The following is a 25975-nucleotide window of genomic DNA, read 5'->3' as shown; positions in this document are numbered from 1 at the left end:
TACATTTGTCCCTACTGAAATTGTGTTAGTTTGCGTCCAGCTCTCAAACCTGTTAAGGTCATATTGAATCCAGATTCTGTCTTCAGTGGCATTTGCTACCCCTTCCAGTTTGGTGCCATCTGCAAATTGTATGAGCATCGCTTCATTACCTGCAATCTAAGTTGTTTATAAAGATGCTGAACAACAGGCCCAGGACAGAACCCTGCAGCATCCCACTTGTCCTTTGTTTCCAGGATGAGGAGGAACCATTAGTGAGCAATCTTTGGGTTTGGCCAGTTAACCAGCTACAAATTCACCTAAAAGTTAAGCTCATCCAGCCCACATTTTGTCACACCACCTGTTGGAAACCACCAGGATAACTTGACTTCAGGTCTTCTATCAAGGTCCAGCTTTTATTATTGCATTGGTATTTATTTTTGCCTCTCATTGATATATGATTATCTTATATAGAGTGCTAATGCTCCTGCTCTCCCGTTCTGCTTTGGAATTCTTTATGTAGACTTTATGTTCTGGTTTGCTCGCTATACAACTGAAAAACTAATAAAAATATATTTCTTCTAGTTCATCCCAGTCTAAAACAGAAAATTATACCTATGTAATTCATTCAAACTCCAAACAGCAGACGTTAGAGGCCTTTTCAAATAGTTGCACCCAACCTGGTGCTCTCCTGATGTTTTAAGGTTGCAACTTCCCTCAGCCAAAGCCAGCTGCCAGCACCTGCATCCAGCAAATATGTGGCAGCAGGATTTCTGCAGTCTCAAATATCTGGAGGGCACAAGCTGTCCTAGAAACGGGTCCAACGTGCAATTTCCCAGTACTAATAAGATCATCTTTTTTTGTTGTCTTTTATCTATCTGCCAGGCTTAAATAAACAAGTGCTAGATAATTTGCCTGTTGTTAACATATGTCCCCAACATGTCCTCCAAAGGGTAAGAAATATAAGCAAGACTATAGAAGTATACAAGAATAACCAGATGCACAAAACAGTGTGAAGATAATGTGCATGATAGCCCAGGGGTTGGGGGCGGGGGGATAAGAAACACACTTTCAACTCTGTTTGCATCTCAAAACATTTATTTAGAAGCTAACATTGCAGTTGACACCTGTATTTTCCCTCCACCTTGTGGTACTGTGCAAAGGTGAGAAGTAGCAGTAGCTAAACAAGCTGTTGAGATTGAATAAAGAAACTTGCTTTGAGGTACTGACAACTAGTAGGGGAACTTGGCCTTGGTAAGAAGGCAAAAATATATAAATATATCCACTCTAAATATCACAAAAACCATTTAACACTAAATTCAGGTGGGGCAACAGTCAACATCAGGTAAACTGCAGACAAGAGCCATTTTAACGCTGCTGTAAATCTTCCAGGTTACTTTATCTGACTCTGCTGCCAGTACGAATACAGAAGCGCTGCAGTGGTTGCTTTAAGAGCTGTGCACAGGAACATGTCAGGGGGAAGCTCTTATTCATCGCACGCTCTTCATCTACTGCTACACGTTGCTCAGAGCAGCCACACCAGGAAGAACTTTACCTGCACAGCGTAAGAGAGACAAACACATATAAAGATGATGCATCATGGAACATCTTTTAACACATTTATAAAGAATCTATAAAGGATGGTACATGGAAACTGGCTTTGGCTGACACTTTCATGACTGCCTTATATCAGGCAGGTGTCTTTGCTGTACTTTTTTTTGGCATCTGCTAAAAACATTCTTGTTTAGACAAGCCTGTCCAGATGCTCAGAAAGTTGATGTGTATTTTAACCTGTCTTCAGTCTATTGTTATTTTAATGTGGAAGGTTTTAAATGGGGGGAAAAATGTTGATAATTGTTTTTATTTTTTTGTAAACAGCCTTCAGATTTTTGACTTTTTTTATAGTCAAGCGATATTTAAATTTTATGGCATAAAATATGGTTTATCTTTAATAATTTATTTTAGAGTTTCTGTACCCCACCTTTCCTACAGATTGGAGACTTGCTGTGTGTGTGTGTGTTTTGGTGGTCAAGGAATCACACACCCCTGCACCTTTGGAAGCTTTAAGCAACATCACAGGAGTCTTCATAGGACCAAGGTGAAACTGCCAAGCTCCCTTTTTATTTTAGCTATCGATAGATATTTGCTATTATGTTGCTATGAGATTATTTTCATGGTGGTTGATTTTGGGACATATTTCTTTGTGGTTGTAGATCTGCGCATGATTCTTTTTGTGAAAGGGCAGCATACAAATAATAGTATTCTACATGACAGGGGGGCCCAATGTCGTTCTTCCCAGCCTCCGTCTCACTCTTGGGAATCCCCCCCCCCAGGCCACCCACCCACACTCCTCTGCTTCAGAGTTTTTGCCTGACTTTAATGTATCGTTGAGCCCTGATAATGCAGTCTGTTTTTTGGAAGGAGGATTGAAAGGGGGGGTCTGTGTGTGTAGAGCAACTAGCCTACGGCACAGAAGCAAAATTTCTATGAATATCTCCACCCAGTTTTGTCTCAGGTGCTGCCCATGATTTCTATGTGGCCCTTGGAAGGCTGAACAGGAGAATGCAGCTCTTGAGCTGAACAAAAGACCCAGAACACATAGGGTGTGTTTTTTAATGAAAAGGAAAAATACCCACATTGAATTCTGCCCAGAAATTAATTGGTACCCAATAAAGGTTAACTGAGATGTTACATCTACAAAGCCTGAAACCCATCAGCAGTCTAAAGCTGCAATCCTAATCCCCACATAGTTCATAGTTACTTCTGAGTAGATGTGGTTAGGATCGTGCCATAACTCTGCCAACACTTTCATCTTTCTACTAAAATAGGTTTAAAAGCTTAATTGACAGGGGCTTTCACATAGAACCAGAAACAGTTCTTTTCAGAACAGCGGAGTAATCCAGTGCCAGACTTCTTAGAGGTAAGCCTCTTTTAATTCAATTAAACATATTCCCAGATAAATATGCTTGGGGCTGCATCTTAAAACCCTAAGATTATTTTATTTTTTCTCTGAATTTCTGATACACATCTTGCACTGTGCAACTTAGTTAATATCATTAAGTTTGCTGCTGGGGTATTTAGTCAGGGTTGTGAAAAACTTTAAATGCTGATCTGTATAGAAAGCACAGTCACAGATAATAAAGTATGGTGGACAGATAATAAAGTATTAAAATTGCCTCAAGTGCTGAAAGCTCTCCATGAGCAACCTCTGAGTAAGCTTTTAAAGAGGCCTATTATCATTCTGGGGCAGGCTGGGGGTTAAGAATGAGGCAGCAGTAGCTGGTCTAAATGCCACTTAGTGAGATTTTGAGCAAGGTCTTTTGACACACCCAGGTCACTGCTATCATTTATTGCCTTTCTATCCCCTCTGTCCTTCATGGTTCTCCTCCCTCTCCATTTTATCCTCACAACCACCCTGTGAGGTAAGTTAGACTCAGTAACTGGCACAAGGTCACCCAGTGAGTAAGGATTTGAACCCTGTTCTCCCAGGTCCTTGTCCAGCACTGACCACTACACCATACTGCCTTTCTAGACCACACAAGCTAGGATTAAAATAGAAACTCATTGGCCTCATAGGTTTTCATGGATTTGAGCATTAGCTGAGAAAATTACTCATAAATTACATGTTGCCAAAGGCTCAGAGGACCCTGAAAAACCCTATGCTCTTTGGTGGGATTTTATCTTATTTACAATAAATACAGACACACACAACTCCCATGGTACATTGTGAAATTTGGCTTTCCAAATGACCTTAAGTACTCTATTTACCTAAGTCTCCTCCAGATATACTGCACTGCTTTTCTGCATTTGTACAACCTATTATTTTTATTGTATTATTTGATGTACTCCAATACAAAATTATTTTTTAAACGAATTCTGCAATCTGTGACTTTTTATCCAATTCCTTTCTCCCCAATCTGAAACTTCCTAACAATTCTTCTACAGTTAAGGAAAAGGAGTTTGGTGCAATTTAAAACTCTGAAGTTTAGTGCCACTTAGCAAAGCCTACATTTCCCAAAATGTCTTCCTTTGGTGTGTATACCATTGCAGGTCTCCTTTTATTGGTCTGCATTTTTTCCTTTCTCCACTACTTCCTAGGCAACAGAAACAAAGCCCTTTCAGAACATAACTTTTGGTAAGAACAGCTGACGAGCCCAGTGCCGCCTCTTTCTTTTTTAGGGGGAAGGCTCTAGGGTTTGGAAAATGTACACGTATTAAGAAATAGCTAATTACCAGAGGAAGGTCCCAAAAGTCATTCATGAAACAACAGCACCCACAAAAAACTTCCACTGACAATGCTGATTGAACACTGAGTAAATCGACACAGGACAGTAATCCAGCTCAGTGGTGAACCATCTGCTTTGCATGGAAAAGGCCCCATGTTTGATCCCCCAGTGGCATCTCCAGGTGGGGCTGGGATCTTGGGGAGCCACTGCCAGTGAGTGTAAACATTGCTAAGATGGATCAAGGGTCTGACTCAATATAAAGCAATTTCCTAAACTGTTTCTATTATAGACAGCTCTTTTAAAGAGCTGCAAATATGAGGGCAACTCTTTAGTTCTGGAATTGCGAGCCATATGAAAGAGTAGGGAATGACTTTGGTTAAGTGCATAAGCCTTTTTTTGGCGGCGGCGGGGCGGGGGGGGGGGGGAGAGACACACATAGTAAACATTAGTTTCACCCCTTTGTTTAGTCGAGGCATGTGGCCAGAAATTATGTCCTGGGTCTGGGTTTTATGGAGGCCCCAGTCCAAGCGCTTGAGAGATGTAGACCTTTTTCTGGTCCCCATCATTATGCAAAACTGCAGCTGTCATGAAAATGGTCCCTATGTGGAGTCTGCTGGAACCATCACAGGCACCAGCTACTCTACTTGTCTTGCCCCACCTCCCTGTCCAAGAACCTTAAGAGGAGGAGCTGCTCTTCCTGCTCTCTCTTGCCTTCAAGTCTTTCACTGGGAATAATCTGCTGCCTTTTTGTCAGGAAAATTAATGTAGAAATACTTTTGAAATATTAAGATTTATTTTTATTGTATATGCATTCATATTGTATTTGCATTATTTTATATTATTGTATTTGTATGCATCTGTTTATTCTCGAGAGCCTTTGGACTGAAAGGGGAGGCTGGGTGGCCATCTGTCATGGATGCTTTAGCTGAGATTCCTGCATTGCAGGGGATTGGACTAGATGACCCTTGAGGTCCCTTCCAACTTTACAATTCTAAAGAAACGAACAGTAGTATAACATGACATTGATTTTCTTTAGCCACTTGGTCTTTGAAGAGTAATCATGGGTGTGGGTAGCTGTAAGAATGACCTAGGTACAAAAAAGCACACAAGCAAAATTAATCCCTTGGACATCTTTAAGGAAGAGGGAGGAAAACACACACTACCTTCTAGGAGTTCCAAGCTGGCACCACCTCCAGTGCTAACATGACTAACTTTATCCTCGGTGTTCCATTTGGCACAGCATGTAGCAGTGTCTCCACCACCTGTTCAAGAAAACACAGTCAAGGAACCTGAAAATGGTTTTGGAAGCATAATTCGAAAGCTTAACTGCAAGGTCGCCTTACCCCATACACTGGCATGGTGATAGGTGCCACATAATACTTTTTGCATTTGTAAGAAAATGGTATTTTAGTGTGGCAGGACCTATACTTTGGAACTCCCTGCCTATAGACATCAGGCAGGAGCCATTGCGATACTCTTTTTGGCGCCTGCCAAAAATGCCAAGTTCACCTGTGGAACTTATGGCCAGGGCTGCAGCAATAAACAGGTGTGCAAGCCTTTGGGAGGCAGAAATGCAAGAGGGCATCAGAGGGAAGGAAAGAGGGACAGAGGCCAGAGTTGCCTGCAGCACCCCTGACTATCATTCAAGGCACCCCAGGGGCACACTGGCTGAAAACCACTGCACTAAAGGGAATACTGGGGTGTGTGCTAAGAGGCAAGGGGGTCACTGGAGATTAAAATGACTATGAGACTTTGAAAGGCTGGTATCACTGGAGCAAGTTCATCAGTTAAATAGTTTTAATTGGATTCTGAATAAATGCGCAATTCATTGTTACTATTTTGAATTTCATTGTTACTATCTTTGTTATTGGGTTGTAGAATCTGCTTTTCTGAATAATGTTTAATCAGTTAGGGTAGGACAGGGGGTACTGGGGATGAGTTTGTGAAACCAAGGGGGCAGTGGCCCCAAAATGTTTGGGAACCACTGGCTTAAAAAGCTCGTTCCCTGAGTCTGACCATGTATAAGGCAACTTCTTATGCCCTTCTTATGAAGAGAAAATAAATAAATCAAGTATTCCAAAAGACTGAAGAACTATTCATTTGAACTGGAGAAGAAGACGAATGGTGGCTCTTACCAATGATGGTGATGGTGCCTTTGGATGTAACTTCCACAACTTTATCCATCACAGCTTTAGTTCCTTTAGAAAACTTCTCCCACTCAAAGACACCAACTGGCCCGTTCCATACAATCAGCTTGGCCCTGCCCACTGCTTCCACAAACAGCTTAACACTTTCAGGACCACAATCCAAACCCTAGGATCAAAAAGGGGAGGGTGGTAGCTGTTCAGCCATTGCACCAGAAAGATCAAACAAGTAGAAGAGCTCCTCAACCCACCCACCCAACCTCTCCCCAGTCTTTAAACCAGAATTCTCCATGTGGGTCCCTTTGATGCTTTCGACTGCAACTCCCATCAACCCTATGCTATCTGGAGATGATGGGAGCTGCAATCCAAAACATCTGCAGGAAATCAAGAGTTAAACCTACCATCCATCCATCAGGTATCCCAGAGGCCACAGTGGCTTCTCCAGTGTTAGCATTCTCATCAAATTTATCTGCAGTGACGAAGTCAACAGGCAAAGTGATGCGTACACCATTCTTCTCTGCTTTAGCCATCAGGTCCTTGACTATTTTTGATCCTTCTTCATCATACAGAGAGTTGCCAATCTGGAAGCAGAAGACAATGCACTATGTAGCTATCTACAGATGTTTGTGTACAAAGCAAATCAGAATCTCGAAAGCAAGGTATTTTTTATTATTAAATCCAAGTAACATCAACAGATAATATGGGTATGTTAAAGAAACTGTAACTAACAGAGGACAGAGAATTAATGCAACCTCTTAACTGCTGCCAGGATTATTATTTGTCAGAACGGGGCGGGGCAGGGGGAAAGATATCAAGAAAATCAACCCTGAGGAAATTGATAACTAAAACCTAGGACCTAGTACTATTATTATTTATAAAATTTGTATACTGACACCTGTAAATCTCAGGACGGTTCACAACATAAAGCTACAACATGAAACCCACAAAATACTTTTAAAATATAAGAAAAAAACAAAAATCCCCCCTACCATAACACATTTAAAAGAGCATTAGATGTCAATCAGACAAAGGTCTGGGTGAAGAGGAATGTTTTTTCCTGGTGCCTGAAGTATAACTGAAGGCACATAGTAAGTAAGCATGGTTAAGCTTACATAGTGAAAACCAAAGAAGGCAGGTAACAAACAAATGTCTTCATAGAGAAATGAAGTCTTTTTATAATGTACTAGAATAATAAAGAACAGGATAATGAAAATCCTTTTGTGTTACTTGGAACCTTGTGATATTAATTTACTGTGTTAAGACTTTTTAATGAAAATCTTTTTTTCACTACAAAGTCTTAACATAATAAATTAAATAAATCCAAATTATGTTTAGTTCTAGAAATCTCTTTCTATTCCTATTTGGCATTTGTTGGTATACTTTATTATGTTAGGTAAAGGTAAAGGGACCCCTGACCATTAGGTCCAGTCGTGGCCGACTCTGGGGTTGTGGCGCCCATCTCGCTTTATTGGCCGAGGGAGCCTGCGTACAGCTTCCGGGTCATGTGGCCAGCATGACTAAGCCGCTTCTGGCAAACCAGAGCAGTGCACGGAAATGCCGTTTACCTTCCCGCCGGAGTGGTACCTATTTATCTACTTGCACTTTTGACATGCTTTAGAACTGCTAGGTTGGCAGGAGCAGGGACTGAGCAATGGGAGCTCACCCTGTGGTGGGGTTTCGAACCGCCGACCTTCTGATTGGCAATTCCTAGGCTCTGTGGTTTAATCCACAGCGCCACCCGCATCCCATAACTTTATTATGTTAAATATATATAAATAAGAAAACACCAGATAAACTACATGAAGCTGCAGGAAAAACATTTTCAGCTTGTCCTCCGAGCGTTTAAGTTACAGCCAACAGCCAGAGATTTTACCAGCAGCCTAGCCTGCCCCCAAATCCAATGTCCTGTTATACATGATTTATTTTGCTCATGAATTAGCATCCAGATCTGTTTAGCAAATTTTAAGCCATAGAATGCAGTTCAAAAACTATTGTCAATTAAGATTGCACAAATGGAACAGTCTTCCCCAAGCTTGTGTTCTCTGGAAGTTTCAAACTACAATTCCCATCAGCCTCAGCCATCACAGCCATATGATGCTGGGGTGGATGAGAGTTGCAGTCCACAACACATGGAAGACACCAGCTTGGGGAAAGGTTATAAAGAAACAGTCAAGGAAACATAATAAGCATCTTTATCACCCAAATTATATATAGCAGACACTGCAGGTTGCATACCTTCATGTTTTTGAGCACTTTAAGGAAGGTAAAAGCCATTCCACCACCAATAATCATCTCATTGACTTGATCCAGCAGGTTTTTGATCAACTGAATCTTATCCTGAACTTTAGCACTGATGAACAGAGAGAGGTTAGGGGAAGAAGAATAAAAATGTGAGTTGTTGCACCACTTTATTAGCAGGGTTTTAGACAAGCCTACTATTGCCAAGTTTCACTTGTTATCAGTACCTAATACAGAAAAATAAATACAGAGAACGAATACATAATTATTGATAAATGAGGAAGTCACATGTATTGATACATATGCATGATAATCTAATAATTCTCTTAAAGCAAAAAAGGGGATAAAGTTACAACTGTTAAAAGCCCACTCTCCACCCCTGCCTGGGGAAAAAATCGAGGTTTGGCTAATGATTTGAATGTGTATCTATAAACACTAGAACTACAGGAGGTATCCAACATTTATTAAGTATGTAGTATGGTTGGACTCTTGTTCCAACTTCTTCCACTGCATTGGATGTTACTAGGATTTCATCTCATTTTACAGAAGCATGAAGCAATTTAACTCAAAGCGAAACAGGAAAAGTTGCAGCAAAGTGGGAAGGAAAATACCCAGGGTCTCCAAAGCTGGCCACTCTAGTGTGCTGCTCCCCGCCCCCCCAAAAAAACAGATTCTGAACAAGGCACTGTCTTGCTTTTATTGATTGTATGTAAGCCACTCTGGGAACCTTTTTGTCTGAAAATGCTCTAAATAGTTATTTCTAAAAGACATTGTGCACTACAATCATACCTTGGTTTTCAAACAGAATGCGTTCCGAAAGTCCATTTGACTTCCGAAGCATTCAGAAACCAAGGCGCGGCTTCCGACTGGCTTCCAATTGTGCAGGTGTGTCGGAAACAACAGTGGAAGCTGCATTGGATGTTTGGCTTCCAAAGAAAGTTCAAAAACCGGAACACTCACTTCCAGGTTTCGATCGTTCAGGAGCCGAAACGCAAGAGGACCAAGCCGTTCAACAAGTACCAAGGTACAACTGTACTGGTAACACTGGTTAAGAGGAACACAGGAAATGACTAGCATGGATTCATTAATGTCAGAGTAGTCATATTCACTGGTCAATCTAGCAAAGTATACTCTCCAAGGACTGGCAGGAATTATCCAGGATTTCAAACAGCGTTCTCTCTCAGCCCTACTTGGAGATGATAGGGACTAGACTGGACTTTTATTATGCAAAGCAAGTGCTCTATAACTTACTGAATTCATCACCCATCTTCTCACCATCTGGTTTCATTTGACACCCACAATAATGGGCTGACCATATGTAGTGTCTACAATCCTACCTCCGTTCGACTTCCAAAATGTTCGGAAGCCAAGGCGTAGCTTCTGATTGGTTTCCGATTGTGCAGACATGCCGGAAACAATAGCGGAAGCCACACTGAATGTTCGGCTTCCAAACATTCGGGAGCCAGAACGTTTGATTCCCAAGGCGTTCAGGAGTCAAGGTACAACTGTACACACTGCAGTTTTAGGTAAGAGATTAAAACAGCAGACCTACTGTTTTTAACATTATTAATTGAGTTGGCACATGTTTAAAACTGGGGGAAGAAGGCTTGCTCCCAACCTCTGCATTTTGGACTACAAGTCCCATCATTCCCAGTCAGCACAGGGAAGGCTGGCCTTTGGAAACGCCACTGAGAAATTTAATGGACTTCTGGTAGCAGCAGCACAGCAAATGAACAGAGATTGGTCAAGTCAAGAGCTGCAAGGCTACTGTGTTCCCTATTATTCATGGTTGCATGCTTGCCCCCACAGGGGGGCCTTTGCTCAGCGTCAAAAGCTTGCTTTGTTTTTGCAGGGAAGAAAGGAACGGAAAGATTTTGCCATCAAAGCAGCTCAGGTCTTTGTACTTTATCATACACATTTGAAAGCTGTAATTGGGGCAATCAGGAAGATTCAAAGCAGTGCACAATAAGAATGAAATCTTAATTGCAATGCAGTCCTTGAGATTTGCATGAGGATTATGATTTTGTATAACTATAATCTGCATTCTTAAAAAAACAAAACCCTGAAAAATGCTTTTAAAAACCCCAATTTCATTTTTCTAAGGAAAGCCGGGGGGGAATATTTCAGACAAAAACAGCATTTTAGGCTTAACATATAGAATTCTGGCATCTGACCGCATGTTCTGAGACTGTACATCTACATCATCAAACTTTGCCTCTTGGAAGCTATAGGAGCTGACATGTATCCAGCTACAGTTCCTCATAGTTGCATAACGACAGGCAGTGTCAATTTACACACAGCACTGCTGAATAAGGACTATGTTTGTACTTTAAACTTTGGTGGAAAGGTCAGCCACAGGCAGACACACAGACATGCTGATTTGGCCCATGACACAATATGCACTGACTGTACTCTACACTTTTATGTACTCTATTATGAACTGGTTTGAAAATGCCTTATTTATAGCCACATCAGAGAAACTGACCCACCAACTTCAGGTTCTCGGAGGAGACGTGGGCCCATTTTTGTAGTTCAACAACACATTCAGGCAAATCTTATCCAAATGTGATTTCATGTCGTGTAGTTTTTGATTACAATATATGAGTTTCTGATCTGCTGTGTCTTATCTTGGAATACTGCCATATTGCCTTTTTTGCACAAATTTCTTTTAATATTTTTTCCTTATCTTATACCTAATCATGCTCAAATGTTTTTTCTTACCACTACCACCCTTTGTTGGATTGTTGGGGGTACTTCAGGCTTGTTTGTGACACATTTAATAAAATTTTAAAATATTATTTTTTAAAAGAATTACTGAAATAGACATAGTGTTGAAAATATGGAAGGTAAAACGATCTGCACAGTAAACCAATTAGTTACAAGTTCACATAAAGGTAGAAGCAAACAACAATATAGGCAAATATATTTTGTCCTTACCCTCCCAGGATTGCTAGGAAGGGTCGCTCTGGCTTCTCTAGAGCTCTTGCAAAATACTCCAGTTCTTTCTTCATCAGGAAACCAGCAGCTTTGTGAGGCAGGTTGACACCTACCATGGAACTGTTACATTGGAGAGAAAATATACAAATCAGCCAATAAAAATGAGTTCCACTGTTGTTTTTGATGCTATATGTATGGATGCTACAAAACCCTTCAAGTCCACAACTATGCAAATATTTAGCAACGAATAAACAACTGTGTAAAAGGCATGTTACTTCAGAAGTCCACATTAACAAATTTGATTTGTTAACAAATAAAAGTGCAAACATAAAACACAAAGATACACCACAGAAGCCTTCTCCACCTGGTGAGCTCCATCACTATTGAGAATAAAGGTTCTATATAGTCTTAAATGAGCCACGCATTTGCATATACTGGTGGCCCTGTGTGACCTCAGAAATTAAACCATGGCTTGTATCACAAAAATAGTTGAGCTCTTCCATCTAGATACTTGATGGAAGTATCTATGAGATAACAGAAGTCCAGATCTTTTTTTCTGATCTAACAGGCACATGACCTGCAGATTCTGTAAGGAACTTTTTTTTTTTTAACATTTTCAATATGGAATACCCATTTTATGCTACTGGGTGAAATTCTGGGAAAAGGGAAGTGAAAAGATCAATCACCAGAGTTTTGCTTTGTTAAATGAAGGGTGGTTTTTAGAGGCTGCATGGCAAAACCTGAAAGTTATTTCTGCAACTTGACAAAGGATATAGATTTAAAACATTTGCATGACAGAAACACACTTCTCATACCTTGGCAAACTTAGTTTTCAAAACCAAATTAAGGAGTATCCAAGGCCTATGGCAGTCAAAATTTTCCATCCCACTGGGTGTCAATGTAATGCAGCTGCTTAGTAAAATATACAACTCAGCAGTCTGAAGAAAACTGAGCCCATATAAAGCTGTTTTCAGTGCATAAAGCAAACAATACTACATTGTTAATAAAGCAAATATCATTGTGTATTTCATAAAAAGATCGAAAGGATTCTGTGATAATGGTGAGAATCCAAACCTAAAGTTCTGTGGAATGGGTGCTGTTACCAGTGCCACATAATTCTCTGTGTTGTAAGGTCCTGCTGTTGTAAGAAATTTACCTTTTAAGTGTGGCAAAACCTATACCCTGGTACTCCCTGCCTACTCATATCAGGCAGGTACCTTCGCTATACTCTTTCCAGCTCATCTTAAAAACATTTTTGTTTAGGTGAGCCCATCTAGTCCTGCAGAAGTTACATGTGTTTCAATCTGTTTTTAGTTTATTATTTACCTGTTTTTACTGTCTTTTATTGATAATGTTAATGCGTTTTTCTTTGTAAAGCACTTTGAGGATTCATAACACTCAAGCAGCATGTGTGTTTTGTTAAAAGCCAGTCTCTGAAACAGACAGAAGCCCAGCCATGACAAAATAAAAGGCAGAGGCTTACATACCTGTGAGCTCTGTGTGCAGTTCCGAAAGCATCATTGATGTAAACATCTCCAAGTTTAGAAAGTGACACTCTGAAAGCATCAACCTTTGCTTGATCAGCCTTGATCTGGGAAGAGAAAGAGAATTAAAAACTCACCAGTTTTAGTTACCTTATCAATGGGCATTAGAAGCCACCAAATCACTGTTTAAATAGAATTGGTAAGAGCTTTTCCTGGGCAGGGTAGGGAACCTTTCCATCCAGTAATCACAACAATTGATCTCCTGGTATAAGATGTATTTTAAATGCCTCTGAGCACACATGTAAACTCTCATCTTGACAGCAGTATTTAAAAAATGGAAAGTGAATGCAGTACATACCAACAGTACAAAAAAATAAAGAAGACAGGTAGGTTTTAAGCTTCATTAAAATGCCATCATCATTAAGCACTTCTGTACAGGTTGTTTCATTTATTTTATGTAGCAAACTTTATACAGGTTGACTGCAATGAAACCTCAAAACAGTTCACTAGGAGAATGGGCCACATTTCTGTGCTGTTTCTGTACTATGTACAGCAGAACAGCTCGTCATATTGCTTCCACCACAAGGTGGTTCTCATTCAATGCAAAGATCAGAGCTCTTCTCTTTCCTAGGCTAGTGAAAGCCATTCTGGAAGGGGTGCAGATTCTACTCTGATAAATGTTCATTATAAAAAAATTAAGAGAGGATTTGACTCCCCTTATGCCTCTTGAAAGAGCAAAACAGTTTATTAATGAATTGGAATGAATGCACACAGTATATTTGCAACTTAAACATCATCATCAACAACAACACAATCACATTTTGAACTAGTCAAAGGCAAATAGACTCTGCCTGCTAACTCTCCCATTAAAAATGGGGCAAAGCTCTTAAAGTCTTATGTGACTCAGTATCTCAAGGACCACCTCTCCCCTTATGAACCGATTTGGACCTTGCAATGATAATCTGAAGCCCTTTTTAGGTGCTCCCTCCAGAGGAGGTTCAGAGGGTGGCAACATGAGAACAGGCCTTTTCAGTGGTGGCTCTGTGCTTGTGGGATGCTCTCCCTGAGACTTGTCTGGCACCATAACATAAAAGGTAAAGGGACCCCTGACTTGGGTCTCAAGTGGCTGGTAAAGTTAAAGGTAAAGGGAACCCTGACCGTTAGGTCCAGTCGTGACGGACTCTGGGGCCGCGGCACTCATCTCGCTTTACTGGCTGAGGGAGCCGGCGTACAGTTTCCGGGTCGTGTGGCCAGCATGACTAAGCCGCTTCTGGCCAACTAGAGCAGCGCACGGAAACGCTGTTTACCTTCCCGCCGGAGGGGTACATATTTATCTACTTGCACTTTGACGTGCTTTCGAAATGCTAGCTTCACGCATAAAAAGTTTTTCTTTTCTGGCTTTTAATTATGTATGGCCTCCTTCAGAGAGTGGGATGTTTTAATCTTGCCTTTTAAAAATAGGATTTTCTTCTAGATTTTTCTTGGTTTTTTCTTTTATGCTGGTCTCAATGTAGGTGCTATGCTTTTGAGTTATCTTGTTAAGCAACCAATTCGATAAATAAATAAATGAATGAATGAATGAATAAGGAAGCTCTCTTCAGCCTTCTTGGCCAACAACACACTAAGAAGCAGTGTGGTATAGTGGTTAGACTAGGAACTGGGATACCTGGGTTCCCATCCCTACTAGGCCTAGCCTACCTCACAACATTGTTACAGGGATTAAATGAGCTCCTTGGAGAAAAAGGTGGGATATAAATGATATATCTATCTATCTATCTATCTATCTATCTATCTATCTATCTATCTGGTACGGCTTTGGTTGAGTTGGGCAGTTCAACCTGCCAAAGCCTCTGCTCATATGGCAGGGGAAGTAGGGATCTTAAAAATAATCCTGTTTCAAGACTCGGAAGCAGCAGGAAACACTGCCAACTAACAGTTGCATATAGGCAGTACAGATCTGTAGCATTCCTCTAACCTTGAGGAGGGGGGGGGAAATCTATTATTATTGGTTTAAACTAATACAATCAATTGCTGCTTCATCTCCTCAGCTGATCAGCTTTGTGTACTTAGTTTAACTGCCTCTACTACAGCTAGTGGCAGCTAGCAGAATAGGAAGTATGTGCAATCCATTCTCCTTTAGCTCCCGATTAAGTCACCAGAACAGCACATAGGCGCAACACATCTTAAGTGTTTGCTGCAGCATTTCTAAGGCATCTGCCGTTTATTCAGCTCAGGCTTGCTGAGGCAGCCACCTTTCCTGTTGCTTCTCCAAGGTAACATACTAAAGCAGGCAAACAATGAGAAACAAGCCATACTTAAAGTGCACAACAAGAGCAAATACTTAGCTTTTCTGTAATTTAAGATGGACATCCTCTCAAAAGATGAACTGCACCCAAATGGGCAATTCCAAACATTCTACATTCACTGAGGATTGTTCCCTCCTGATAAGCAGTTCTGTAACTGATTTTATGCTGTTCACAATCTTTTTTCTTAATACTAGCAGTATAGAAAATTTTGCAAGTAAATAATTACATTTCAGTGATATGGGCAATACTAGCCCAATATTTCAAGAACAGAAGAGAGATAGACAACAAAAAGGGAGGCCAGGGTCTTAAGAAAAAAATGGGACCATGGGAGCAAGTGTTAAAAGTGTAAATGCAAGGTAACCTGACAGTTACTTTCGACTGGAGATGAGGACGAAAGGATTGTGCCAAGAGGCTGAAGCTGGAATCTCTAAATTCAAGCTCTTCATCTTGAGAAGTTAATTTGCATGTGCTTTTATAGCACAGTGTGGTGTTCTGTATCAACCTAAAAAAGGACACTGTACTATATATCACTGTGGCTGCATCGAAAGGGAGCCAAGACTCAAGTCTTAATAGGGTCAGAGGTGCTAAGAAAAGAAACCAAATGGTCATGGCGACCTTCATTAAAATGTCAAGAGGTATGGATACCCAAGCGGCTGCCCAAGCAGAGTGTGGCATCTGGATTCAAAGGTTTTGCCAGTCCCAGTTAACAGGGTTCAAACAGCCCATGAACAAATCACAGCATTAACTGAGCAGAGAAGGGAAACATGCTTCTCAAATGCTCTTGCTGAAGATATTTCCTGCAAAAATATACCCATAAACCTGTGTTTCCCAAACCATTTCAGACCGCCAACCCTATGGTTCCAGTAACTCCCCACCCTAACCGATAAAAGGCAGTACTCAAAATAGTGGTTTGCACAATCCACTAAGGAAGAGAATCACCCAGTAACATTCAAAACGGTAACAATTAATTGCACATGTATTCAAAATCCAATTAAAATTATTTAGTGTAGTTAATTCAAATTGATGAACTTGATCCAGTGATACTAGTTTTTTTAAAGTCTGATAGTCATTTACCCTCCAGCAGTCCACTGCCTATTAGCACCCCCACCCCAAGTACCTTTGGGTAAAAGGTAAAGGTAAATGGGCCCCTGACCATTAGGTCCAGTCATGACAGACTCTGGGGTTGTGGCGCTCATCTCACTTTATTGGCCGAGGGAGCCGGCATACAGCTTCTGGGTCATGTGGTCAGCATGACTAAGCCGCTTCTGGTGAACCAGAGCAGCGCACGGAAACGCAGTTTACATTCCTGCTGGAGCGGTACCTATTTATCTACTTGCATTTTCATGTGCTTTCGAACTGCTAGGTTGGCAGGAGCAGTGACCGAGCAACGGGAGCTCACCCCATCGCGGGGATTCGAACCGCCGACGTTCTGATCGGCAAGTCCTAGACTCTGTGGTTTAACCCACAGCACCACCCGCTTTGGGTACCACAGCCTTAAACAGTGATTTTAGTTATTTAGCCAGCATTCTTCCTTCATTCTCTGGGCACAAGATGGTTAATCAGCACTCATGCACTGATCTATACTTATATGCATATCATCAATCTCCTGTGAATTATTTACATATCAGGCTTAAATGCTCAGCTGAGCATCTCTTCATTCTAGTTGCTACGAGTTGTCTTTTTAACCATATTAAGGAAAAGGGTTACAGATAATAGATAACAGATTGCTTGTGTGGGGGCAACTCCAAGCGGGTGGTTGCTATAAATATGCTTTGGTGTATACATGTCACCCTCTGAACATAACCCCTGTATAAAATGAATGATACCTTTATTGGTGCAAATAAAACCATATATCCCAAGGACACCACAGTCACTGCGGCCTTCATTCCAAGAAAATTGAATCTTGGAGAATTACCTAGAACCCCTGGATTCTCTCACCACTTGGGAGAATGGGGTGGCATGTATCAATTTCTAACTCTAACGCCATCTGAGAGCATGAACTATTAGTAACTTTGTGGAAACATCTACATGAGAGTGGCACAATTTAAGCACCCAGAAGTGATGCAGTAGAGAAAGCAGAACACAAGACAAGATGTCTCACCTTGTTCCCTGAAGCATCCTTTCCCTTCCCTTCCTCTTCTACATGGAATCGGAGATTTTCCAGAAGAATGACTGAGCCAGTTGCAGGATTAGCACAAGCAGCTTCCACCTCTGCACCCACACACTCATTCAGGAACATGACATCCCTGGAGACAATTCCCAGATAAATGTATAGCCTCAGTTTACCAATTATAAGAACGCTTCACAACAAATTATCATTCAAAGCACCTCTTTTTAGTCAGTCTGTAATGTCATCGTGCCATACCTGTTTAGCAAAGCTTTGAGCTCTGCTGCTACTGGTTTCAAGGAGTACTTGTCGGGCATAGGAACCCCATCAGGCCGGCCCAAGTGACTCATCAGCACCACAGACTTGGCTCCATTGTCCAGGCAATGCTTGATGCTTGGGACAGCTGCCTTGATTCTGCAATGAAAACATAAGAACAGAAGGTTCCCACAGCAGTACCTGCAGCATCTAAGCTACATCAACAGATCATGGTTTTAAAGGAGAGATTATGCACATCAGCTACAGAATCAAGGGTTATTAGAATCAGGAAGTAATAGATCCCATTAACCTCTTCATTCCTACCTCACCAAGGTAGAAATATTCTCCCTCATCAGCTGCTATACCACACTAACTGTTCCCTACAATACAAACTGCCTTGGTCACTATCACTTTACCATGTGTGGGACTGTAACAAATGTTTCACTAGTCCTGTTAAAGATGGATCAGTTTGATACCTTTAAAATCTTTGCAGCCATTAGCTTGCTTGGTGCACAGACTATCAGTTTGGTGCAATAACTACTCAAAATGCAGAAAGGCTGAATATACCAGTCAAAATAATATATAGCCCCTTTTGGGTGGTTGTGTTAAAAAGAAAAGGCTGTGGTATACACAGCAATACCCAGTTAGCTACTCTGGAATGAATGTTCTGCAGTGGATAAGTATTTTTTATCCTCATTCTCAATAAAATAATTTCTAATCCTGTTTTAAAATATCAATCCAGAGAAAAAGAGGCACATCCAACAGTTACAGAGGTCAGTAGGGCTTCTTGCTACTGGAATCACAGCCTGCAAGAGGGGACCTGCTTCAAGGGAGATAGGTCATAGAGCTCCTAAGTACAGATCATGCCTCAAGTTCTTCTCCCTGTTTGGCCCTGTCTTTCCTCTCAGCCAACAGAAGGCAAAACAACACACCAGCAGTGGTAAAAAGGTGTGTGGAGAGGCCTCTCCTCCTAATGCACAATGCAAGTGTGAGCTGCTGGGAGACCAATGGTCTCGAACATACCTCTCCTGTTCAAGCCCCCTAAAGCCTAGCACAGCATTAGCAGGAAACATGAAGCTGGTATGATGAGTTGCTTTAATCAGAGGCTATCTTGCTATCAACTTTGACTAGCAGTAGATTCAAATAGAAAGCTGCCTTATACAAAGCCAGGCAATTGGTACATCTAATTCAGTATTGTCTACACTTGTTGTTTAGTCGTTTAGTCGTGTCCGACTCTTCGTGACCCCATGGACCAGAGCACGCCAGGCACTCCTGTCTTCTACTGCCTCCCGTCAGTCAGACACTATTGTCTACACTAACTAGCAGCAACTCTCTAGGATTGTAGGAAGGGAGTCTCTCCCAACCCCACTTGGAGATACCGTTGAGGTATTAACCTGGGAACTTCTGCTTGCAACACTGATGCTCTACCACTGAGCTATGGCCCTAAATCTAGCTTGGAAAGACAGAATGAGCCCAAGACATGTTTCACATTATCAGTACCTCAGTATCTTACCTGGAAATGCCAGGGCATCAGTCCTGAAACCTCAAATGAGTAAAGTACCTTTTTCTTTCACTGAGTCACAGTCTAGTAGAATCACTAAGCAAGGAATGACTAAGCATAGGCCCTACTTGGAATTTGCAGGGGACTCTTACCTTTGGTTGTTGGTTATTTTGTTGTCCTTCATTGGAACATTGAAGTCAACCCTAAAAAAAGGGGGGACAGAAATGTTTCAATGCAAGTTGTTCACACAAACATCATTAATTACTGGACACTGTTGTTAATGTCCCCAAACAGGCAATATACTCAAAAAGGAGCTGCAGCAAAAGTTGCACTTGGGTGGGGTGAGTGCAGAGGGAGAGCTGTCACAGTATTACTGCACTACTCCCTTCCCCTGCTGTGTTGGTTGGTACAGCACTCAAAGGCTCTCAGATCCATGCAACTTCTCTTCTCTATACCAGGGATATAAATTTCAAAACCAGGGGCCAGTGGTGGAATAAAGAGACCATGTGAAGGGAAAAGCCTAACTGTGCTGAATCACTTTGGGTAAACCTGTTGCAAAAAAGGAGAAGGCTTGCAAAAGGGTTTTGCAAGAGCTGTCCTGTTTCAGAGGCTGCTTGAGTGAATTAATCCATTTGTGCCAGCATGGCATAATCATCAGTGTGTCTGACTAGGACCTAGGAGACCAGGGCTCAAGTCTCCACTTCGCCATGAAATTCACTATGTGAGCTTGGGCCAGTCCCTCACTCTGTCTAATTCACATTGTGGGATTGTTGTGGGGATAAAATGAGGGGGAGAACCATGTACACAACAAAGAGCTCATTGGAAAGAAAGGAAATTTTGCAAATGAGTAAATCATGCTGAGACAGCTTCAACACTCATGAACAAGGCTATATAAGCCAGCTATATTTCCTGCTGGAGGCTTCTGCCACTGTTCAACCCCTAGGCAGGCAAAAGTTTAGAAATTCATTACTATGCGAATTAGAACACCAGAATGTTGTTGGGCCCCAAGTTCCATCAACTCTAGTCAGCATGGCCAATGATGATGAAAGCTGAAGTCCAACAATACCTGTAGGTATGTCACAGGTTGGCCACCCCTGGCCTAAAATAAAAGTGACCAGTTAGGAATATCTAAGTTATCAAGTATTAACAGAGATGCCCTTGACTAGAAAGCAAAGGTTGAATTCAAAGAGAAAGGCAGAGAGTAGGAGAAAAATGTTCTAATACCCATTCCATAACCAAGAAGGGTAGGGGGTTGAGAGGCACAAAAGCCACCTAGACACAATATGAGTTTTACAGGCAAGGTAAACACAGAGTGCAATCATATTCAATATCTGTTATAATCCCTTATTTTCCTTCACAAACTGCTTTAGCTATACTGTTGTAAAATAATAATAATCTAGGAAGGATGCAGCATATACTGCAGCTGAAGTACTTGCAGATCAAAGACCACCACCAGAGGCTTGGCTGTGACTAAAGCAATGGGCTTTTATACAGAAAATATAGGATCAAGTCACTTATCAAGCTTGTATGATTGCCTTGGGTCAACCTAAATACTCTGGGATGTTGCAATTACCATTTAATTATTTATTTAGTTAACTACTGCCCCACTTTTGTGTAAACTACTATTTTAAGTGCTGTATACAATCTCCCTGATCACAGATGCTTGGCAATTCTAGCAAAATGTTATAAAATAAAACTTTTATTAAAAAAGATAATTCTGACAAAACTTTAGGGTTTCCATCACCTGGGATGTCAAAAACAAGCACAAAACATTTAGCAAGCATTTGTCTCAAGCATTTAGCAACCATGTACAAGGTTTGGATTTTATAAGAGGCCTGCTTGATTTAGCCAGCACACTGTACAAAACGTAGATTCAATAGCAAACGGTGCTTCCAGAAACACTCATCTCACATGCCTACGCAGGGAGATTACTCAGCAAAGGCCCGCATGATGTAGCCTGCCCAACAGACAGAAGAGCAGGAAGAGCCTCAGAAGCCATTTCTATAAAGCATGCTGTGCCCCAAAGCTGAAGGAGACAGGAAATCATGTTGCATAATACAGCAACTGGCAGAACAGAACACATTACAGTACGATTAACAGGACTAGATTTTGTTTTAAGCAATGTAAGATTTTTAGAATAACATTCCCCAAGTTTCAAAGGCACGAAAGAAACGCAGGAGCAAATCATTTCTTTTCTAGATTTCTCCATAAATAACATGCTTTGGTATATAACATTCTGCTATCATTAAGTTAGATGGTAAATGTGGAGGACAGGTGGGAGAATTGGACTGATGGCCACAGCATATAGAGGGAAAGCTTTTATTATGTATTTTGTGTTTTTATTTTGTATTTATATGCTGTGGACTGCCCTGAGATCTTTGGATGAAGGGTGGCATACAAATTGAAAAAATAAAATAATAAATAAATAACTCCATGCTTTTGATGCTCTAGTCATCCAGCTATAAATCAGATGGCAATTTAGAGCACAACACTGAACCAATAGACAATAAATTTCATGCACAAACTAGGGTTATCATCTCGCAGGCAGAATGAAATTCTTTTATCTTTGAAGATCTGGTACCTCAGTTAATGAGGAGGCACAAGCAGAACAGGGGTAAGCAGCTAACTAAAAGGATGATAAAAGCCAGAGTTTCTCTGCCTGAACTTTGCACCTATGTAGTTGTATCCATTGGCCTGCATAAACACAAACAGGCCATTGAACATCTCTACACAGGGTATCAAGTGGGAGGCCCTGCTCACCAATCTCCTTAGTTTGTGTGCAGCACAAGTGTCTTCACAGTGAATAAAGGTGGAGTCAGTGACTAGACTGCAAGCTGGCAACTATTACCACAATGGAAGATGTTTGGAAAAACAGGGTATGAATGAAAGAATGCCCATGACATTAAGGTCACTTGGTAATGAAAGTCTTTGGGATAGATGTATAAAAAATGTAGAAAAGTGAAAGTGTTCCACTGAAAGTTTCACAAAGGTTTAAGAGAGAAACTGTCAATATCTTCAAGGAAGAAACTGAAATATGAATAACAAAATGAAATGCCTTTGCTTAACCTCAATGACCTTGGGGGAAAAATACCGGAGACTTTTATAATACACATATGCAAGGTTTGGAGACAATAAAAAACTCACACACATGCGGTATGAGCAGCAAACTATTTCATAACAAATTTTTCATGGCAGTTTAAAGTCTTTTTCTGAGGCTTACAACTCAATACCTGAAATTAAAGTACTTCCCCCAGCTCAAAATTCTGGTTTGACTGACTTCTGCTTTTAATAAGGTAGTACTACAAAGTTTAGATGCAACGGATTTTCCCTCTTCTAATTTTGATTACGCTCCGTAGGCATACAATTCCTTAGCTTGGATTTTAGACTCCAGCCCCCACCTATGATCTCTTGCCAGGCTTGGAATAGTTTGGCATTTACAACCTTCCCTGTCAATCAAATGCTGGACTAAATGAAAAGCCCTCTTTAATATTAGTTGAAATAAATAGCTTAATTAAAGCACATTTCTGAAATTATAATATACTATGCATGAAAATATAGTTCTATGCAGTTTGCAACACCCAAAGGGATGCTGAAATGAAAATTAAGATCTTGCTTTGAAGTTGTCCTTGGTTTAATTGACTATAGGGAGCTCAGTATTACTTCTGGATAACGGAACCACCTACAACTCCTTTCCTGTGCCTGATAGGAATCACTGCAATTCTCAAGTCTTATTGCTGAGGGCGGGATTGAAATTAGTGACACAAGCCACAGAAGCCAACAAGCTATGAATAAAATATGCACCTGCAAGCGGAAAAAGGTTTACTATGTGCATCCTGTATTAGCAACGTGTATAGTGATTTGTACAGTGATTATTAAGCACTGTTAGTATAAGTTAATACTTTACTTTTAGAAGTACTACAAAAAAAAATCACAGTCCAGTTCTCCCAGATTTGGAATCAAACAGCATAATTTTGTCCCCACTGTGTTCAGTTATAAGTAACCATGTTCAGAATACACAGCATAAGATGTGTAACATCTTAATTAAAACAGAAACTAGAGTTTTTATGGTTTTCTGATCCTGTGACTTTATGGTTAGCACCTAAAAGACAGCGCTTTACTACTTTTCTATACTGTAATGGGTTTATGCTAATCATTCCAACAATACTGCTCCTTTCCACGTGGGTAACTATGGGCCTTAAGGCCATTTTGACCCCAAAGTAGATATATGCCATTGCAAAAGGGGGGAACTGATATGGCATGTAAATATTCTGTGATGGCTGAAAAGTTCAGCAGCAGATGCAAGTCACTGTGTTGTAGTGTTTGAAGTGTTGCACTAGGTAGGCCTTCTGGCAGGCCAGAGCTGAACTCCCTGCTCAGCCATAAAGATCACTGGGTGACCTTGAGCCAGTTGCTGCCTCTCGGCCTACTTCGCAGGGTTGTTGGGGAGATAAAATGAGATTAGAGAAAACTACCTAGATCTCTTCGGAGGGGCCTGGGGAAGGTGGGATATACTGTTTGTTTCTCCCCCTTAACATTATCTGCTTCGCCAGTACTTAATTGAAAGCCTCAGCGAACGTTACCATAAAAATAAACTCAACCCATAACGGTTTATGTTCGTTTACGTTCTAATTCTTACATCTCTTGCTTTGCCACCACTTAACTGAAAACCTCAATACACATTGCACATATATAAATGCGAACAGGTAAGCCAACCTCCCCCCCCCCCCCCGCCAAACCCTCTTGAAGATGCATTGCTTTTCCTTCCGCTCCCACCAGCCCACCCCAGGCTACCCAGTTTTGCACCCAGCCCTGCGGTACAGGCCTACGACGAAAAAGAAACAGCGAAAGCAGCTCACCGCATCACCACGCGCTTGCCCTTCACGTCCACTTTGTCCAGGGTGAGCTTGTTGGAGAGAGACATTTTCGCAGCAGGAGCAAACAAACTGCAACCTCTTCCTCGTTCACCGGCAGCAAGAGAAAGAGGCGGAGGGAAGACGAGCTAGCGCTGTGGCGACCGGAGCGTGTCGATCGGAGCCCCGCCTACCACCGGCTTCGGGATTGGCCGGGCAGCGTCACCCGCGCCGAGGATTGGCTCAGAGGGTCGCGTCAATCTCGGAGTGGGTGGGGGAACCGGGGCACCGGCTGGCCGCGCGGTGGTCACGTCTCGCACGCAGCAATGGCTCAGAAAGGGCGGGAAGCCCCTGAGGGGAGAAGAGCGGTTGGTCATCTGGTCTTCCTCGTCGCCTGAGGCGACTGGCCGCCCTCGCGGGGTACCCAAAGTGTCCCCCCCTGCCACAAGCACAAACATACACACGTGTATATAATTGAAAGGTTCAGAGAAGAGTGACAGAGGGGAATCGACAGAGGAAGTGTTTCTTCCCTCTCCCCTCACACTGGATCTCTGGGACACTCAAGAAAACTGAATGTGGGGAGAAAAAGAAGCAGCTAAACTCCCGCTGGAGGCAGTGATGGCCACCAACGTGGATGGCTTTAGAAGAGGGTTGGGGTAATTCAACGGGGGATAAATAAGTTGTCGCCGGCTACTGGTCACGACGGAGGCAAGCAATGCTTCTGAATGCCAGTTGCTGGAAGTTGTGCTCAAAGTCTTGCTTGCGGGTTTCCCACAGGCATCCCGTTAGGCAATGGAAGAGGAGTGTACTGTACTAGATGGGCTACTGGCTGGGTCCCTAATTCCCCTCCTCGGAGGGATGCGAGTGGGTTTGGGTCTTGGAGCCCCGCACCGAGGTTTGCCACCTTCGTTCCTGCAAAAAGCGGGGCGGTTGGGAGAAGGTTTTTGGTGCTGAAGTGACTTCAAAGCGACCCATGACGATTTATTGCAGCCTAAAAGGAGGTCCTCTCTGAAGTGTGTCACTCGCGCACGCGCACACACACACATGAATTTGTAAATCTGTCTGCCCTTGGCTACCCAGAGCTTAAATGCATGACCTTTCACACACCTTTTCAAACAAATGCATTTGGAGAGGACCCCTAAGTTGGCAGGGGGGGGGGGAGAGAAAGGCCTGAAATACAAGACAAAACTGTATTAATACAGGATGCAGCATTTTACATTTAAATACAGTGGTAACCTCTGGTTGTGAACAGGATCCGTTCCAGAGGCCCATTTGCAACATGAAAAGCCCGCAACCTGAGCGCCATATCTGCGCAGGTGCACAGTGTGATTTGATGCTTCTGCGCATGTGTGAGCAGTGAAATCCGGAAGTAACCCTTTCTGATACTTCTGGGTTGCCGCGAAAAACATATCATGAAGCAAACGTAACATGAGGTATAACTGTATGGGACAAGCCTGTATTGTACAGGACAGATGGCAACCCTACACACCCCAAGAAGAGCCAAGGTGACCCAGAGAGGGGGCAGCTGTGAAATAGGCCCCCCATCAGCAGATAGGTTGACAGTAAGGCATGGCAGGGCCTGGTGGGGTAAATGGTAGTCACTAACATTCAATCAATCAATCAATCAATCAAAACCTATAAACTAGGGCTCATCGCAGATGACCTGATGTGCACAACACCAGACCCCATAATGAATGGGGGGGGGATGCTGAAAATAACTTTTCCTAAGAAACCAGAAGCTTTTCTTTTAGGTATTATGGGACCAGAGATCCCGAAGGACCAGACAAAACTATTTATGCATGTGACCACTGCTTCACGGACGCTCTTAGGCCAGAAATGGAAAGATGGTACAACTCTGACCAAAGAAGAACAGCAGGCAAACTGATGAACTATGCAGAGATGGCATAGGAAGAAACTGAAAACAAGAAGAGGAGGACTTTAATAAAGATTG

At 41.9% G+C, this 25975-nt stretch overlaps 1 protein-coding gene across 1 annotated transcript; it reads right to left on the bottom strand.

Annotated features, from left to right (window-relative positions):
* Nucleotides 1-1056: 1056 nt before the first annotated feature.
* On the bottom strand, nucleotides 1057-25039 carry PGK1 (phosphoglycerate kinase 1). The gene is made up of 11 exons (XM_083423882.1): nucleotides 24031-25039; nucleotides 19327-19377; nucleotides 17677-17832; nucleotides 17413-17557; nucleotides 13009-13112; nucleotides 11522-11641; nucleotides 8582-8696; nucleotides 6748-6927; nucleotides 6338-6515; nucleotides 5366-5464; nucleotides 1057-1531 (listed from the first exon to the last, which is right to left on the bottom strand). Exons 1-11 carry the CDS (start codon nucleotides 24093-24095, stop codon nucleotides 1491-1493), a joined length of 1254 nt encoding a protein of 417 aa, XP_083280008.1. The 5' UTR covers nucleotides 24096-25039; the 3' UTR covers nucleotides 1057-1490.
* Between the last annotated feature and the right edge of the window lie 936 nt (nucleotides 25040-25975).

Source organism: Podarcis tiliguerta (assembly GCF_965153285.1).
Source record: "Podarcis tiliguerta genome assembly, chromosome: Z".
Lineage (NCBI taxonomy): Eukaryota > Metazoa > Chordata > Lepidosauria > Squamata > Lacertidae > Podarcis > Podarcis tiliguerta.
This window is presented reverse-complemented; position numbering and strand designations above follow the sequence as displayed.

Coding starts and splice junctions, on each gene's coding strand:
- PGK1 (XM_083423882.1), bottom strand. CDS start 24,095: ATGTCTCTCTCCAACAAGCTCACCCTGGACAAAGTGGACGTGAAGGGC. Junction 17,558..17,676: donor CTCAAAGCTTTGCTAAACAG/GTATGGCACGAT, acceptor AATTGTCTCCAG/GGATGTCATGTTCCTGAATG. Junction 11,642..13,008: donor ACTGCACACAGAGCTCACAG/GTATGTAAGCCT, acceptor CCAATGTAACAG/TTCCATGGTAGGTGTCAACC.